The sequence below is a fragment of the Podarcis tiliguerta genome, assembly GCF_965153285.1.
Source record: "Podarcis tiliguerta genome assembly, chromosome: 3".
Classification (NCBI taxonomy): Eukaryota; Metazoa; Chordata; class Lepidosauria; order Squamata; family Lacertidae; genus Podarcis; species Podarcis tiliguerta.
Window position 1 is genome coordinate 205,001 of NC_139536.1, and position 16,489 is coordinate 221,489.

Sequence of the window (16,489 nt, forward strand, 5' to 3'; positions counted from 1 at the left end):
CATGAAAACACAGGACAAAAAACCCATCAGCCCTATTACGTTTAAAGCAGAGTATTGTCAGCTCGTCATGATGGGCCTATCCAAATGTCCCCTTTTCCCTGCTAAACTTATTCCTGCTAAACTTTCATCCATGCTTGTGTCAGACTACAGGGGGGGGGGGCGGGTCAGGGGAAGACCACCAAAAGCCTGTTCTTCTTGGACCAGCAAAAATGAGAGCGCGAAGGAGGCTTTCTGGCCAAGGGTCAAGAACGGCTGTCTAATGGAGGCTTCAGCTAAGATTCCTGCCTTGCAGGGGGTTGGACTGGGTGACCCTCGGGGTCCCTTCTGACGCTATCGCCCTATGTGTGGGGGTGTCTCCTTGCAGCCCCCTGAAAAGCTGGGGGGACCTGTGGCCCCAATCAACGGGCCGAGAGACCCACAGCTCGGTTGGCGAAGGCGCCTCGCCGGCTGCTTCGGTTGCGTTGCCCTTGGGGTCTTTCGCGGGTCCGACGCGTGTCTCCGCGTTCCCACGCCCCTCGACCCGCCGCGGGAGGAACAAAGAAGCTGCGCGCGGCGCCTCGGCCACCAGGGGGCGCTGCAGCCCCTTTCCCAGAGAGGCGCGCGGAGGAAGTGACGTCGGCGGCACCCGCGGAGGGGGCGGGGCTCGCGCGGTTCCGCTCGTCGCAGCTGCTGCGGCCGAAGGGGCGGCGGGACGGGAGCGCGAAGGCGGCTCCCGAGGCTGCGGCGCCCGCGGCGAGCGGATGAACGAGGCGGGGAAGAGCCGCCAACGCCGCCGGGAGAGCTTCCGCGTCGCGGGACGGAAGTGACGTCAGGGGCGTGCGGTCATCGCTGCGCGCCCGTGGCGGCCGCCATCTTGGCTGCTGGGGCCGCCGCTGCCGCTGCTTCGGCCGGAGACCGGCTTCGGCGAGCGAGAGGTGAGGCGCGGGCCGGAGTCGCCCAGGCCGGGGCCAGGGTCAAGGCCGCTTCCGCGGGCGCCGGGCGGAGCGGAGCGGCCTCGTTCTGCGCGGAAAGAGCGCTTGGCCCCGCCCCCGCCGGAGGGGGGCTGGTCTCCGCTCGGGGGTCTCGCCTGCCCGGCGAGGGGGGGGGCGAGATGCTGCCCCCGATGCAGGTCTCTGGCGGGGCGGGGGGAGCGGCCCTGGCCAGGCAGCAAGTCCAGGTCAGGGATCCCACTGGATCCCCCAGCACATTAGCTGATCCTTGGCCAGCCCATAGAGAATCATGGGATTGTAGAGTTAGAGGGACCCGGAGGATCCTCTAGTCCAGCCCCCTGCCATGCGCGATTAGGCAGCTGTCCCTTGCAGAGATCGAACCTGCAGCCTTGGTGTTATCAGCACCAGCCTCTCCCCAGCTGAGCTATCCAGGCTGTCCAGCAGGGCATTAAACTCTCCAGATTAATCTGTGACACTTCATCGATTGCCCACTTTAAGGGGTAATTAAGATAAAAAACCATTCAGGTATCTCAGACGAAGATCTGGTAGAATAAAATAAAAGCAGAATATGTTAAGGAGAACACAAGGAGAAGGGGACGACAGAGGACGAGATGGTTAGACAGTGTTCTCGAAGCTACAAACATGAATCTGACCAAACTGCGGGTGGCAGGGATAGACAGGAGTGCCTGGCGTGCTCTGGTCCAGGGGGTCACGAAGAGTCGGACACGACTAAACGACTAGACAACAACAACAACATGTTAAGAGTGCATGTGCAACAGCCTGCCTTATTTTGCTATCTGGCATAGCTGCTGGGGGGATTTTCCCTTGTCTCTTGAGCTTTGAATCCTTCCTGGGTTTGCGACATTTATTTTTACAGTTGAGCTTCACCTGAGCCCAATGGATGCTCCAACCCCTTAGGGATGAGCAGGCTGCTGTGCCCCCCAAGGGGTCCAAATGGTGTGAGAAGCCTCCCTGAGTGCGGAAGGTTTCCTGTTGCTGAAGCAAAGGGCCCACAGCCCCCCCCCCTTCTGCTCACACAGTGATGGTCATGGACAGGGCAGCCAACCCAAGAGACCAGAGTTCAAATTCCCACAACAAGGAAGCTCACCGGGTGAGCTTGGGTCATTCACTGTCTCAGCCTAACGCACCTCACAGGGTGGTTGAGTGGTATCTCAGGTTACATACGCTTCAGGTTATATACGCTTCAGGTTAAAGACTCTGCTAACCCAGAAATAGTGCTTCAGGTTAAGAACTTTGCTTCAGGATGAGAACAGAAATCGTGCTTCGGCGGTGCAGCGGCAGCAGGATTCCCCATTAGCTAAAGTGGTGCTTCAGGTTAAGAACAGTTTCAGATTAAGAACAGACCTCCGCAACGAATTAAGTACTTGACGTGAGATACCACTGTATTTATTCGTTTTATTTCTTAACATTGTATACCGCCCTTCATTTGAAGATCTCAGGGTGGTTTACTTTCAAAGGAATTTCAAAGATCATTTTATGAAACCCAAGGTAACTAGAATAAAATGTTAGGTTTATACTAGTTATTTGGCGCACGTTACATTTCCACAGTTTTTATAATACTGGAAAATTACCATCTCGGTGCTGTATAGTTCATTATAGTAGTAACCTCCTACATAAAACCCTGACGTTGTGTGAACATGTTCTTGGCAAAAGGAAGTCCCCCCAAAGCGTGTTCAAAATAAGTAGAATAATTTAGCCCCAGTGACATTTATGCGAGCTCCTTGGAGGAAAACATGGGATCTAAATGCGATAAAATAATTAGAACAGCGCCACTGCTTTCATCTGCTTATTGGATCTGAGATGACTGTCCTCCCCACAGCTTTCCTTCTTCCTTTGCCTCTCTCTTTCACAGGCAAGTCCCAGTGCAAGATGGGAGTCGCACCTGCCTGAGTCACTGTGGTGCCTTCATGGAACCTTGCCCCACGCCAAGCTGTGCCATGGGGATAGCCAGGGAAGCCGCAGACCGAGCAGATGGATGTGCCAGCCGTATCCTTTGCATGGAGCCTTGCCGTAGAGACCCTTGCTGGGGCGGGCAGAACTATCCTGCCCCAGAAGCGCTGGCCTCGGCGGGAGCAGCGTGTCTGAGCGAGGCAAGCACAGCAGCAGCAGCAATAGGCCCCCCTACGGAAAGCTGCCCGCAGGAAGAATGGCCCAAGCCCCAGAGCCTCCCCTGCAAGAAGAGCGGCCTAGAGACCAAAGGCAAGCTGCCTCCTACACAGCTGAAGGGGCAAGCAGAGGAGACAGGCGCTCGGGAAGCCCTTGGTACGTCTCTGGGGGCCAGTGGCGGGGATCCTGTAAACCGCATGCAGAAGTAGGCTTGCAGAAGGGGACTCCCAGCCCCAAGGCCTCCAGGAAGCCGCTTCTGAGTGTCATGCAGGACCGGATTCAGACCTTTAGAGGCCCTAAGCACTTAGAAGATTTTGGTGCCCCCATATGTATTGAATTCAAAATATAAACAGTAATTAACCATGAAATAAATGAAATGAAACTGAGAATATGAACTCTCAGTGGAGTGATCTGTGACCATTTCTATGGTGCCCACCTTCCCTTGATGCCCTAAGCAGGGCTTATTTTGCTTAATCCAGACTTAAGGGGACCCTCTGGGATCTGCCTGGGAGGGGGGCCAGGGCTTGCTGAAGGAGCTGCAAAATTAGCCACAGGCCCCTTGGGCAAGCAGGTGCTCCTTACTGAACATGCCTGGGAAATGGCGGGGGGTCCTTCTTCCATTCTGCCACGCAGGGAGATAATCTGGTGCAGAAGGAGTGGGGTTCAAGTGGGGGGGGATGAAGGGGCAGGTCCTGCCTTTATCTTAGGGAGGGTGATGCCTTTGGGGAGTTGTGGGAGGGAGGGAGTTGCGGCAGCATCATAGCACCTGAAATCTCTGCAGAAATGGTTCTGATGAGGAGGCTGATGAGATTCTGGGGAGGATTTGGGTAGAACCTGTAATTCCGCAGGGACTGGGAGGAGCGCTGAGGAAGACCCTGAGGTCCCAGGCGAGCTGGATGAGCAGTTAAGGACACAACCACACGCACACTCTGTGGTCACTGCCAGGGTCACAGTGTGGTGCAGTGGTTGGAGCATTGGACTAGGACTTGGGAGACCAGGGGTTGAATCCACGCTCAGCTGTGAAGCTCACTGGGTAACCTTGAGAGCCAGTCACTGCCCCTGGGCCTCGCCTGCCTCACAAGGTGGTTGTGTCAATAAAAGGAGTGGAGAACCGTCCCCGTGACCTTGAACCCCTTGGAGGAAAAGGTGGGATATAAATGAAATAAATAAGTGCAGCAATGACGGTTTTTTGCGAGAGGAGGAGCTCCCATCGGCTTGACTGGGAGGACTTTTTTTGTTAACCCTAATTACAGTACTAATGAGGTCTTTTTTGCTAGGGTTGCCGTGTGTGCGGAGAAGTTACTCCTTCTCTGCCTGTGTCCTGCAGTCCTGGCAAAATGACCCCTGTGGAGAAAGAGGCCTGTGCAGCCCTCCATATAAAAAGAAGTCCATCCCTCTGGCTCCCTGTCCTCAAACCTGGCAGGCTCCAGTTGTGGGGAGCTGAGGCTGGAAGTGGGAAGGGGAGGCAGGAGCCGGGAGCCCTCTTCCGCCTGGCATGGCTGCTTACCTAACCTGGCCCTTCCTTTTCCAAGCAGATGGACTCTGCGCTTCTCCAGAGGCAGCCTTGGTTCCTGCCAAAGAGCAGCCGGCAGCTCTCCCGTCCGCCCAGAAGCGCCCGCGTGGTCGCAGGCCCCGCAAGAAGAGAGGGGCCGCCTGCAGAGGCCCTGCCCGCCAGGAGCCCCAGGGACCCCCTGAGGCCCCCGGGCCTTCGGAGAACGGCCCGCCCCTGCCTGTGAAAGTGCCAAAGAAGCGGGGGCGCAAGTCCAAGGCTGAGCTGCTCCTGAGGAAGCTGTCGCAGGGACTGGAGGGTCAGGCGCCCGAACCCCTCTGCCAACAGAAGCTGCTGGCCGCTGATGGAGGGCTGGACTGTCTGGAGACGACGCCTGGGGGGCGCCCAAAGCGGAGGGCGGCAAAAGTGTAAGCGAGAGGCGTGGACGGGCAGGGGGAGGAACTTGCTGGTAGTTCTTTGACTACTGAGCAGGAGTGGTGCTGCCTTCTTAGACCCAGGGGGAAAGGAGGCCGCGATGGGCACCGGCTTGGAAGGCTTTAAAAGGGGATTGAATGTAAAGGGAGACTGCTTGATCAGGCCTGCTGCATCCTGTTCTTAAGGTGAACAAATGCCCCAAGGAACCTAGATAGACTGCCTCTGGACCTGGAGGTTCTATAAGGACAGAAGAAAAAATGGCTGGATTAAGACAGCGGCCAATCTAGTCCAGCATCCTCTTCTCCCAAGCTGACCAGATGCAAGCAGGAGCTGAGCCCAAGAGCCCCAGTCTCCCCTCCAGCGGCTTCCAGCCCCTGGCCTTCAGGAGCTTTGCTGCTTCCAACTGGAGGCAGAGCTGAGCCACCGTGACCAGGAGCCATCGCTAGCCATGCATGGAATCATACAGGGATTCATTCTCCTCTATAAATGGGTTTAATCCTCTTTTAAAGCCATCCCAGCTGGGGGAGGAGAAGGCCGTGAGCGGCTACTAGCTGCATGGCTGTGTTCTGCCTCCCCATCAGAAGCAGCAGCGTCTGAATCCCGGATTCTGGGAGTCACAGGTAGGCAGGGGGCTCCCCTGCTCCAGTCGTGCTGGGGGGCTTATCTGTGGAGCATCAGTTTGGCCCCCCTGAGAACAGGATGCTGGACTAAAGGAACCTTTAGGCTGATCCAGGCACCTCTCCTTCTGAGCAGGTCAGGACTTCCTAAGAGGTTTTCAAGAAGTGGGGAACGGGACTCCACAGGGGCCTCACCTGGATGCAGGCAGAACACGCCCCCCCCCCCCGACACCTGTGACCTCATGGACTTGGGGCCAAGCGGAGCCTGTTTTCTGCTGGGCTTTCAGTGGAAGCTGTCCTCCAGTTGTTCGTGTTTTGAATCGAGTTCCAGAAGCAAAAACCAACAGGGAAAGATTAAAGAAATCCTAGTCAACAAGTTGACTGACTCTGCAGATATCTTCATGCAAGGCAAAGTTCTGCAGAAAGATGCAGAGAGGCGGGCTGTGTTTGGCGCCTGCCGCAGCCCCACCCTGTTCCCACCCTTCTTCAGTTCTCGCTCTCGCCCTGAAGATCTGGGGGCGCCTTGTGACCATTTGTCCCCATTCCCTCCCCTTCTGCCCGCAGAGCCCTTCTGTACCTGCAGGAGCTGGCTGAAGAGTTGACCTCTGTGTACCAGCCGCCCGCTTGCAGCGAGCCCGTGGAGGAGGCCCCGCGGCCGGAGGAGCCCAGCCGGAAGCGGCGAGGCCGGAAGCCCCAGAGCCAGAAGCGGGAGAGCGAGGAGGATGCGGATTTCAACCCCTCGGAGGAAGGGCTCTTGCAGGAGGAGGAGGAAGAGGAGGCGGAGGAAGAGGACAGCGACCTGCGGCTCAGCGAGGTCTCCGACTCTGACCTGGAGCCCGGCCTGCGTGGAGCAGCGGTGACTAAGCCGGGGGACGGGGAAGGAGTGCTCCTCTTGTTGGTCTGCTCAGAGGCCTCTGTGAATGGAGAGCAAGCCCGGCCCTTCTCTGGGGGCTGCTGGCTTGGGAGGGTGGGCTCCGTGGGCCTCTGTCCCTGACCCCCTCCTCCTTCTCCCCAGAGGCCCAAGAGCCACTGCCGAGGGTTTGCGTCCAACGGCTTACACAACTCCATCATGGCCCCCATCTGGAAGGCGCTCTCCGTAACCCACCGCGTGTAAGTCGGGGGCTGCCTGCCCCACTTTGCCTTGCTGGTGGGGGAACTGAAGCACAGGAATGGGGGGGGGGGAGGAAAGGGGAGGGTCCCTGCCTTGCAGTTGTGCTGCTGCTGCTGCTGCCGCTGGGACAGAGCTCAGCTCCTTTACTGCATGGCCCTGCAGTACGGAAAGGAGCTGCGCTCATTGTACTGCCCTTCAAACAATACGATCAGAGCGGGGGGGGGGGGGACTGTGCGCCTGAAACACTCAGGCTGGTGCGGGTTCCAGGGACTCCAGCTGGGACCCCAGAGAGCGAGGACTGTTGCGTCCCAAAAGCAAGGAAGGATTGGACTCTGATTAATAAAATACACACGAGGCTTGACCAGCAAGACTCTGGGAGGGGTGCCAATAATAATAATCCGTCCACCCTCCGGCCCAGGTCGTTGTATTCACAAAAGAACTTTTTACATAGTGTCCATAAGAACCAATCAGATTTCCTCTGAGCATTTCAAAAAAACCCACGTGGGAACAAAGTTAAAGTTAAAACTACAAAGAGCTAATTTGAGCATGCATACATTCTGGGGTAAATAAAAGAGGAAACAAGGAGGAATGCATTCAGCAACCCCAGAGGTCATAAACAAGCAGCAAACATGAGGGGAAGGAGGGCAAGGAAAGTTAGGCATCTCTATCACCTCCTGTGTGAAACTCTTATTTCCTGGCCCTAAGATTAACAAAACCAAAGAGAAGTACATCAAAGGAGTTACCTTCTACCTTTATGACCCAGGATGCCTGGTGAGCAACTGGCCTGTGTGTAGAATGCTTGTATGTGCCTGTCAGGCAGAGAAATAGGACAGAGACGCAGAGGCGTGGATTGATCAGAAATCAGATCCAAATGGCTCAAGCCCAGTCAACGCAATGCTTTCATTGCTGGCACAAATGGCTTGCTCCATATTTTTAATAATTCCTCATAGCAATCCCACCTGATCACTACAGAGGACTGCCTGGCTTTGTTCCTGCTGAGGTGCAGGGATGCCCTCGTGATGCTGTTGCCCTCTGGGCTGGCCCCGTTCCCCGCTGCAGTTCTCTCTGACGCCATGTGGCTTTGTTTGCTTGCAGCCGTGAGCAGCTCTACTCCCACTGGGAGTTTCCAGAGTGGGTGCCCTCTGCCCGGAAGTGGCTCTTCCTCTCGGAGAGGTGAGTGGCCTCCTGGCAAAGAAGGGGGAGGGCAGGGGCCAGGAACTCTGAAGAGTATCTGGACCCAGGTTGGCAGTTGCAGTAATGGGGGGGGAGCGCATGCTGGGGAGAGAGCAGGGAGAGGGTGCCCCGCGTGGCATGCCCTCTGGGCCCTTTGCCACTGCTGCCACCACCAGCAGGAGGAGCCCCAAATCTCCACCAGGAAAGAGGTCGCTTTGCATGGGCAGCCCAGCCTCTTGCGAGAGCCCAGAGAGGTCAGGGTGTGTGCGTGGGTGAAGGAGATCCTTGGAGTGAGTTTCCCCTCTTTCCTCCTTCCTCTTCCAAAGCGAAGCTGAGGAATACCTCCCCAGCGAGACCAAGTCCCCGCTCTTCTGCATCAAGCGCGAAGGCCTCCACGAAGAAAGCAGCGTCCTCTACCGGATCAACAGGTAAACGCCTCTCCCGCCTTTCAGCCCAGAGTCCATCTTGCAGTACTTGAGGAGCCCAGGAACCGCCAAGGGCCCCAGGAGCCCAGCTCCCTGTGGTCAGTTGCCTGTGGGAAGCCAGCCAGCAGCTTCTGAGCACAAGAGCAAATCACCCGTCCTGGGGCTTCCAAAGCCGGACTCTGGAGGCAGAGAAGGAGCCACTGAGAGCCCTCTCCCCCTCCATGAATTTGCCTAATCCTTTTGGCGGCCCTCCCTGCCCTCCTTCAGGAAGGAGTTTCACAAATTAGCCATGTGCCGGGTGAAGGATTTTCTTTTATCTGCCCTGAACCTTGTACAGTGGTACCTCAGGTTACATACACTTCAGGTTACAGACTCCGCTAACCCAGAAATAGTACCTCGGGTTAAGAACTTTGCTCCAGGATGAGAACAGAAATTGGGCGGCAGCAGCGGGAGGCCCCATTAGCTAAAGTGGTGCTTCAGGTTAAGAACAGTTTCAGGTTAAGAACGGACCTCCGGAACAAATTAAGTACTTAGCCCAAGGTACCACTGTAGATTGCCAACAGCCCCGTTTGAAGCAAGACTCCCGGCCTGTGAGCCCCTTGGCAAGAGCCCCCCTTCTCTTTTCCCCCTGGCAGGTTCAACGCCTTGCAGCCCCACGAGGAGCGCCTGGACGTCACCTTCTTTGTGGGGGGTCCCGTCTGGGCCCTGGAGTGGTGCCCCACCCCAGAAGGCGCCCCAGCCTCCCAGTACGCAGCCATCTACTGCAATCCCGGCATGGACGACCGGCACAGCTTGGCGGGGACCCACACGGGGCCAGCGCTGCTCCAGCTCTGGGAGCTGGGGCCCCTCCAGCAGGAGGCAGGGTGAGTGGGGAGCCCCTGGCCCCCTGCAGCGCTCCTTGGCCCTGCCTTCCCCCGGCTTCAGCCCCAGGGCAGCCTGGTGGCCGCCCAGTGGAGCTCAGCAGGGACATGTCCTGATCCCCGAGGAGCCCTGGGCAAGGCAGGAGGGCAGGCGAGGAGGGGCTTTCTCTGCCGCAGGACCAGAGAGGCTGGCACCTGTGAGCTGGGCCCCCTGGCATGAAAGAGGGCACGGGGGGGGGGGAGAAGGAGAGAGGAGCTGCCGCAAGGAAGACAGGGCCAATGTGTTTCCTGCTGCTCTGGAGGGGAGGATTCAAGTTCCCAGAAAGGAGATTGCGAGGAAACCTCAGGAAGGCCTTCCTGCCAGTGTGGTGTAGTGGTTAAGAGCGGTAGTCTCGTAATCTGGGGAACCGGGTTCGCTTCCCCGCTCCTCCACCTGCAGCTGCTGGGTGACCTTGGGCCAGTCACACTTCTCTGAAGTCTCTCAGCCCCACTCACCTCACAGAGTGTTTGTTGTGGGCGAGGAAGGGAAAGGAGAATGTGAGCCGCTTTGAGACTCCTTCGGGGTCCCTTCTGTGATCCCTCTCGAAGACGTGGCCACGCTGCTGTGCTGGAGTCTGGCCGGGCTGCACCTGCGCAATGACAGCCTCCCCCCACCTTCTCTCCCCTTCCCAGGTCAGCCACCAAGCCAGGACTGGCCTATGGCATTGCCACCGACCACGGCTGCATCTGGGATATGAAGTTCTGCCCCAGCGGTGCCTGGGAGCCCCCTGCCACTCGCCACAAGGTACGGGGGGTGGTGGTCTCTGGGCACCCGCTTCCCAATGTGCGTGAGAGAGAGCACAGAGGCTGCCGGGGGCGGGGGGGGGGGCAGGCTGGCAGAGCCGGCTGCTTGCTGGGGCCCCACAGCGTGGCGTCTCCCAGCTCTCTCTCCTCTTCCCAACAGTCGCCATCCCAGATGAGCCGCCTGGGGCTGCTGGCCGTGGCCTTCTCTGACGGCAAGGTGCTGCTGTACAGCCTGCCTCACGCAGAGGACCTGCGTGGCTCCCGGAGAGCCCAGGTAACAGGTAGGAAGAGCCGTGAAGGGACCCCTCCTCCCCTGGGTCACGGGGAGGGCTGGGCGCCAGGGCTGGGCCAGTGTGGTTCCCTTGGCGGGTGGCAGGGAGCATCTATTTCTCTTTCTTTCTCTCCTCCCCCCCCCCTTCTATCTCTTTTTCTCTGCCTTGCCTGGTGTTTTGCCAGCTCTGGGCTGTTTTATGGGGTAGCGGAAGAGAGTCTCTCACCCAAAACGTTCTGGCAGAGGCAGCTGCCCCCTCCCTGGGGGGGCTGGGGGGGGCGAGCAGCGGCCTGGGTGCTCAGCCAGCCGTATCAGCTAATGAGCCTTGTAATGATATCTGTCTGCAGGAGTGATGGATGAGGCTGCAGGCGGGCGGCCTTGGGGGTGCTCAGCCCTGCCTCCTCGGTGGGGATAAAGGAGGCTCAGTCCCACCTCCCGCTCCAGACACACCCTCCAGGAGACTCTACTGCTCAGGCCTCTGCCTGGCACTGCCTTCGAGGGCATCTCTGGCTGACAGCTGGCTCCCTGACAGGGGTGCAGCCAGCCAGCCTCACCCCCCGCCCTTCGTCTCCTGATCCAAGGAGGACCTTGGTGAAGGCAGCTGCTGCCCCAGCCCAAGAGTCCTCTTCCCCCCGGCCTGCGTCTCAGAGATCCCTCAATCCTTCTGAAGCAACTGCTCCACTGCCACCCTAAAAGCTATGGGGCAATTTCTCTGCCGGTGCATTTTAAAAAGGTCTCTTTTACAAGGCAGAGGCTACAGCCAGCCTGAGTCGCGGAATGAGGGTGCTGCCTGCAGATGGGGCTAGAGCAGGTCCTGCGGGGGGCGGGGGGGGGGCCTTTGGCTTGAGCAGCCTGAGAATCCTAACCTTGCTTGCATCGGGGGGGGGGGCAACCTGGCTTGGCTGAGGTGGGGGGGTTGGGCTTTCTCTCACCCCACAGAGGCTGCTCCTGGCCTCACAGCATCTCTCCTTCCTCCTCCTAGGTGGGTCCTCCCCACGACACATCGTATGCAAGGTACGTCCTGCCAGCCCCACAGAGGATCTGTTGGAGCCACATCCTGAGCCCTCCAAGCTGCCCATGTTCTGAGGGGCAGGGACAAAGGGGGGCTCGGCCTCCCTCATTGGTCCAGCTGCAGCTCTGGAAAGGCCGGTGCAGAAGTCACTGAAGCCCCCTTTGCACGGGAGTTGGGGGTTGGAATCTTTCGCGTGCCAAGGTGTCACCAACTCCTGAGTTTCCATGGGGCTTCTTCTCTGGCCTCCCCCCTGACTGCTCCTCCTCCTCCACCCCTGCAGGTCCAGTGCGTGGCCTCCCTGCAGGTGGGGGCCATCCAGGCCGGGAGCCCCTCCCAATGCGGACAGTGCCTCAGCTTGGCCTGGATGCCGGCAAAGCCTCACCAGCGCCTGGCTGCTGGATTCTATGATGGTGAGAGGAGAAAGCTTTGCAGCTGAAACTCCCAAGTGCCAAGGAGGCTCGGGGGGGGGGGGGATGTGTGTGTCTCCCCCCCAGCACAGGCTCCCAATCCCAGCCGCCTCCTCGGAAGGTGATGCACCCTCTGCCTCTTCTGGCAGTTGCGTGGCCGCCTGTCAGGGATGCTGGAGTTCCGATTCTTGCTTTCAGGCCTACTCTTCTCTGCCTTCTTCCAGGCACAGTGGCCCTCTGGAACCTGGCCAGCCGCTCCCTGCTGCAGCGAGTGCGCCAGCCGGACGGCTCCCTCAAGCTCTACCCCTTCCACTGCTTCCTGGCCCACGACCACGCCGTGCGCAACATCCAGTGGTGCAAAGCCAACAGGTGGGGGGGCGGGCTTAGTGGGGGGGCGGGACTTCCTCCAGCCTCCTTCCCTGGCTGCCTGGGGGGAGATCCCCAAAGGGACCCGGCCCAGAGTGGGTCAACCCTGCCAGCGACTGGGCCTCGCCAGGACCTCCATCGCTGAGCCGCCTCCCCCTTGCTTGCTCCAGCAACTTCATGGTGACGGCCGGGAACGACCGCAAGATCAAGTACTGGGACCTGCGGCGGCTGTGCGAGCCGCTCCAGAGCATCAAGCGCTTTCTGAGCACGGAGATCGCCTGGCTGCTGCCCTACAGCGGCATCACGGTGGCCCAGGACAACTGCTATGCCTCGTGAGTGCGGAGAGGGGAGGGCTTCCCGAATCCTCAAGGGGGGAGAGGGCAGCTCAAATCCAGGGGATCTGCTTGGCCGCTGTGCTTTTCTGTGCTTGGCAGAGGGTGCCCTCGCTCTGAAGACCTGCTCCCCCAGGACAACCCAACCCCAGCAGGCGTCAGGCTGGCGGTGGGGAGGGGGCAGGAATTCAGAAGAGCTTTCTGACGATGAGGCCTGTTTGGCAGGGGAAGGGTCTGCTTCCCGCCCGCCGCCCCCCCGCTCGCGGGCGCTGCCTCGCTCTTTACCCGCCCCCTCTTGCATTGCAGGTACGGCCTGTGTGGGATCCACTACCTGGACGCCGGCTACCTGGGCTTCCGGGCCTACTTTGTGGCCCCTCGGAAGGGCACGGTGTGGGTAAGCGGAGTCTCCTCTGCCTCGTGCGTTGGAGGGCAACACTGGGCCAACCTTGGGGCACTGGGGGCCCTCTTATTTCTGGGGAGGGGGGAATGAAAAAGGGGGTGGGCCCAGGTGACGTTCCTCCCTCCCTCTTCCAGAGCATCTCTGGATCCGACTGGCTCAACACGGTGGCTGCTGGAGACGTCACGGGGGAGCTGGTGGCGGCCATGATGCCTGACCTGTCTGTCAACCCGCACAACGTCAAGCGTCCGTCGGAGCGCCGATTTGTAGGTGTCGCTGCCGCTGAGCGGGAGGGAGGGGGTCCGCAAGGGACTCACAAGCTTTGCCTTCGTCCGGCAGAGGAGATAGCGAGGCCTCCCCACCCGTCCATCCTCTAGATCCGGGGTGGGGGTCCCTGGGGATGAAGGGAGCTGCAGCCCCATGGATGTAGCCACAGAATAGTCCAGGCTGGATCCAGTGGTGGTAGCAGCTGCGTTGGCTGGAGTCCCTCTGGGCAGGTGGGGGCTTTCAGCCCAAATCCCCCCCCCTCTTTAGCTCTGAAAAGTCTCTTGGTGCGTCACAGGGTCTCCCCTTTGAAAGCAGTGGTGGGCTTCTGTGCCCTCTGAGAGAAGGGCTGAGGTCCAAAGGAGCTTCAAGCCTTCATGACGTCCCTCTCCCCTCAGACGGGTTTGGGTGCAGGGGCTGCTTGGTTGGTAGACCAGGAGACTCTCTTTCTCGCCCGTGGGTCCAAGCCCCACATTGAGTGAAAGCCTCTGGCATTGCAGGGAGCTGGACTAGATGGCCCTTGAGGTCCCTTCCAGTGATGATTCCATGAGGCGCTTTGAGTTGGGACCAAAAAGGTCTCCTTCCCCTCCAGACAGCAAAGTTGTCATCAGGAAAGGGGGCTCCTTTGGGTGGGTGGGAAGATTCTGGAGCTGGAAAATTTGGGGTGCCTGACTTGGGGCTTCCGGCTCCTGCTGCCTGCGGGGACATGAAACCTCCCACTTGGGGGGAGCCTTGCCTCTTAACAGCCCACCCATAAGAGCGTCAGGGGAGGCAGCTGGATCAGGCCCAAGGGTCCATCTGGGCCAGGCTGCTCTTCTCCACATGGCAAAATACCCCCAAGACTCTAGGAATGTAGCTAGACTGCCTTGGGACCTGGAGGTTCCACAGAAACAGAAGAAGAGCCCTGCTGGATCAGGCCAGTGAGAGTCCCATCTAGTCCGGCGCCCTGTTCTCACGGTGGCCAACCTGGTGCCCACAGTGGGAAAGCTGCGCCAGGGATCTCCTTTGATTCTGAAGCTGGGCTGCCTTTGGGCAGGGCTGTTGTGCCTGGCAGTGCCCCCATGCCCTCTCCTCCTCCTCATCTTCCGCAGCCCGTCTACAAGGCCAGCCTGCTCCCCTGCGGCCTCCACAACCAGGAGGCGTCGACAGGAGCCCCCGGCGGAAGGCTTACGGCCCCCGTGGAGGGCAGGACGTACCAGGAGTCCGTGGCCCAGAACTACATCCTCTTCCGAGACACGGACCTGGTGAGGCCTCGGGGGAAGCGGGGGCAAGGAAGGGGGAGGCTAGGGGCTGCTTGAACCCCTTATGTCTTCCTGGAGGGGCAGCCTGGGTGTGCTGGGGGGTGGCAGGGTGTCCCCTCCTTCGTATCACTGATCCCCAGTGCCCTGCTGTTCTGCGGTGTGTTCCTGGCTGATAAGGCTCCTTCCCAAGCTCATCAATCGCCGGCTGTCAGCAGGAGGCCCCCATGGGATGTAGCTGCACCCCCCCCCACTTGGCCTGGCCCCACCAACTCTCTCAGCCCCCCCTCTTCCCTCCCCAGAGGAGCTTCAAGAACATCTTCAGGCGGAAAGGGAGGAAGAAGCCCCTCCCGGCAGAAGAGGAGAAGGAGGGGGACGGACTGGGGCGCCTGCAGCTGGAGGCCGTGCACAAGGTGAGCCGGGGGGGGGGGGCGGGGCTCTACCCCTGTGAACTCCAGAATGGATTACAGTGGTACCTCGGGTTACAGACGCTTCAGGTTACAGACACCACTTACCTAGAAATAGTGCTTCAGGTTAAGAACTTGGCTTCAGGATGAGAACAGAAATCGTGCTCCGGCGGCAGCTAAAGTGGTGCTTCAGGTTAAGAACAGTTTCAGGGTAAGAACGGACCTCCGGAACGAATTAAGTACGTAACCAGAGGTACCACTGTAGTGAGATCAAGCCGTTGGGGGCCCTGTGAATCCAGCCTCCTCTTCTCGCCGTGCCCCCAAGGGAAACCCACAAGCAAAATCTGGCACAAGAGCAACAACGGCCATTTGGAAGCGTCATGTACTGTCTCTGGCTTGCGGGGTCCCATAGCAGCAGCATCAGAAGAAGCGGCCACGGGGGGCCCAGCTAGCGCAGCTTCCTGTCCTCCCAGTGCCCAGCCCAAGGCCGGGGGGAATCCCAAAGGCAGGGTCCAGGCAAGAGAGCGCTCTCCCGTCTCGGGGGTTCCAGCCCCTGGGATTGGGGGGCATTGCTGCCTCCAGCCCTAGAGGCAGAGCAGAGCCATCCTGGCCAGGAGCCCCCCAGAACCCTCTCCTCCATGAATGGCGGCCATTGCTGCCTCCTGTGGCAGGGAGTTCCGCAGTTTAATTGCGCTGCGTGAAGAAGTTCTTTCTTTTATCTGTTTTGTATCCTCCAACCTTCTTCATGGGGAAACCCAGCCAGGTGGGTGGGGTGTAAATAATAATAAAATTATTGTGATGGTGCACCTGCAAGTTCTCGCGTGGGGGGGGGGAGAGAGGAGAGTTTTCCCTTGGCCGCTTTCCTCAGGCCTCCCAGAGCTCATGGCCTGGCCGCTCAGGCTCTTGGTCTCTCTGAGCCCCCTGGAGCAGCCAGGGAGTGAGTCTTTCCCTCCTGAAGGGGGGGCAGGGTCCGTCCCCCTTTGCGCTTCCCCGCCTGACGCCCTTCCTCTCGCGCAGGTGCGCTTCAGCCCCAACCTGCCCTGCCACACCTGGCTGCTGTCAGGGGGCCAGTCCGGCCTCGTCCGTCTGCACTGCCTCCAGGCCCTGGCCTCCCCCCCCAGCCGCAAGCTCCTCCGGGAGTGCCAGGCCCAGTTCAGCGCCATGTTCGACACGGAGGAGCAGGCGGACAGCCCTGCAGCAGAGCCCCCGGGGGCACACCCCGCCGTCAGCTGAGCAACCCCCCCCCCCCCCGGCACCGGCAGAAATCCAGGAGGAGGAGGAGGAGGAGGCGGGGATCTCGTTCGAGGCGCCCAGAGCCAAGAGGGCATCTTGCAGGGCACTGACGGACTGGCTGGATCCTGGCTGCATTGTGAGGACGGACACAGAGGAGCCCAAGGAGGGGCCAGACCCCCAGGGAGCGTGTGGGTGCCTCCTTCCCCCTTGGGCGGGGCTGGGAGCGAGAAGCAGCCCCTGCCCCCCAACTGGACATCTCTCCATGACTGTGTGCTTTGCCTCTGGGGCAGGAGTGGGTGAGGGGTCTCTCCCAGCCTGCCCTATGTGTGACCCACAGCTCCAGGGCAGGGAGGGGTTTCTGCCTCCCTTAGGCTGGCCCAGTGGAACCACCCTTTGCCCCCCCCACACATGGGCCGGCTGGGGTTGGCTAGCCACGTGGGGCCCAGACCAGCTCCCTGCTAGATGCATTTTGGGCATTTTGCCCCCGCCAGCTCTTGGGGGGCACAGCAGCCTTGCTCACATTGAGCTCATTCCTTGTCTTTAACTGTTGTTCTTATTAAAGTGACTTGTTTTGTTTCAAAGGCCGGCTCTTTCTTCTGAGGACCCCCCCCCC

The 16,489-nt window shown here is 59.7% G+C and overlaps 1 protein-coding gene across 3 annotated transcripts; it reads left to right on the forward strand.

Moving 5' to 3' along the window:
* The first annotated feature begins 632 nt into the window (after positions 1-632).
* GTF3C2 (general transcription factor IIIC subunit 2) lies at positions 633-16,457 on the forward strand. 3 transcript variants are annotated; one of them, XM_083433837.1, is made up of 19 exons: positions 633-914; positions 2,803-3,212; positions 4,592-4,973; positions 6,162-6,453; positions 6,613-6,707; positions 7,804-7,881; positions 8,208-8,309; positions 8,942-9,169; positions 9,839-9,950; positions 10,110-10,230; positions 11,203-11,234; positions 11,513-11,642; positions 11,864-12,008; positions 12,176-12,337; positions 12,644-12,731; positions 12,872-13,000; positions 14,090-14,242; positions 14,539-14,649; positions 15,661-16,457. In XM_083433837.1, the coding sequence occupies exons 2-19, from the start codon at positions 2,858-2,860 to the stop codon at positions 15,874-15,876; spliced, it is 2,931 nt and encodes a 976-aa protein (XP_083289963.1). In that variant the 5' UTR covers positions 633-914; positions 2,803-2,857; the 3' UTR covers positions 15,877-16,457. The 3 variants fall into 3 exon arrangements, with proteins under 3 accessions (XP_083289963.1, XP_083289964.1, XP_083289962.1); XM_083433838.1 differs by lacking the exon at positions 15,661-16,457 and adding an exon at positions 14,913-14,928 and having other exon boundaries at positions 681-914; positions 4,589-4,973; positions 14,539-14,708; XM_083433836.1 differs by having other exon boundaries at positions 682-914; positions 4,589-4,973.
* Positions 16,458-16,489: the final 32 nt, after the last annotated feature.

Coding starts and splice junctions, on each gene's coding strand:
- GTF3C2 (XM_083433836.1), top strand. CDS start 2,858: ATGGAACCTTGCCCCACGCCAAGCTGTGCCATGGGGATAGCCAGGGAA. Junction 12,009..12,175: donor CAGTGGTGCAAAGCCAACAG/GTGGGGGGGCGG, acceptor TGCTTGCTCCAG/CAACTTCATGGTGACGGCCG. Junction 14,243..14,538: donor TCTTCCGAGACACGGACCTG/GTGAGGCCTCGG, acceptor TTCCCTCCCCAG/AGGAGCTTCAAGAACATCTT.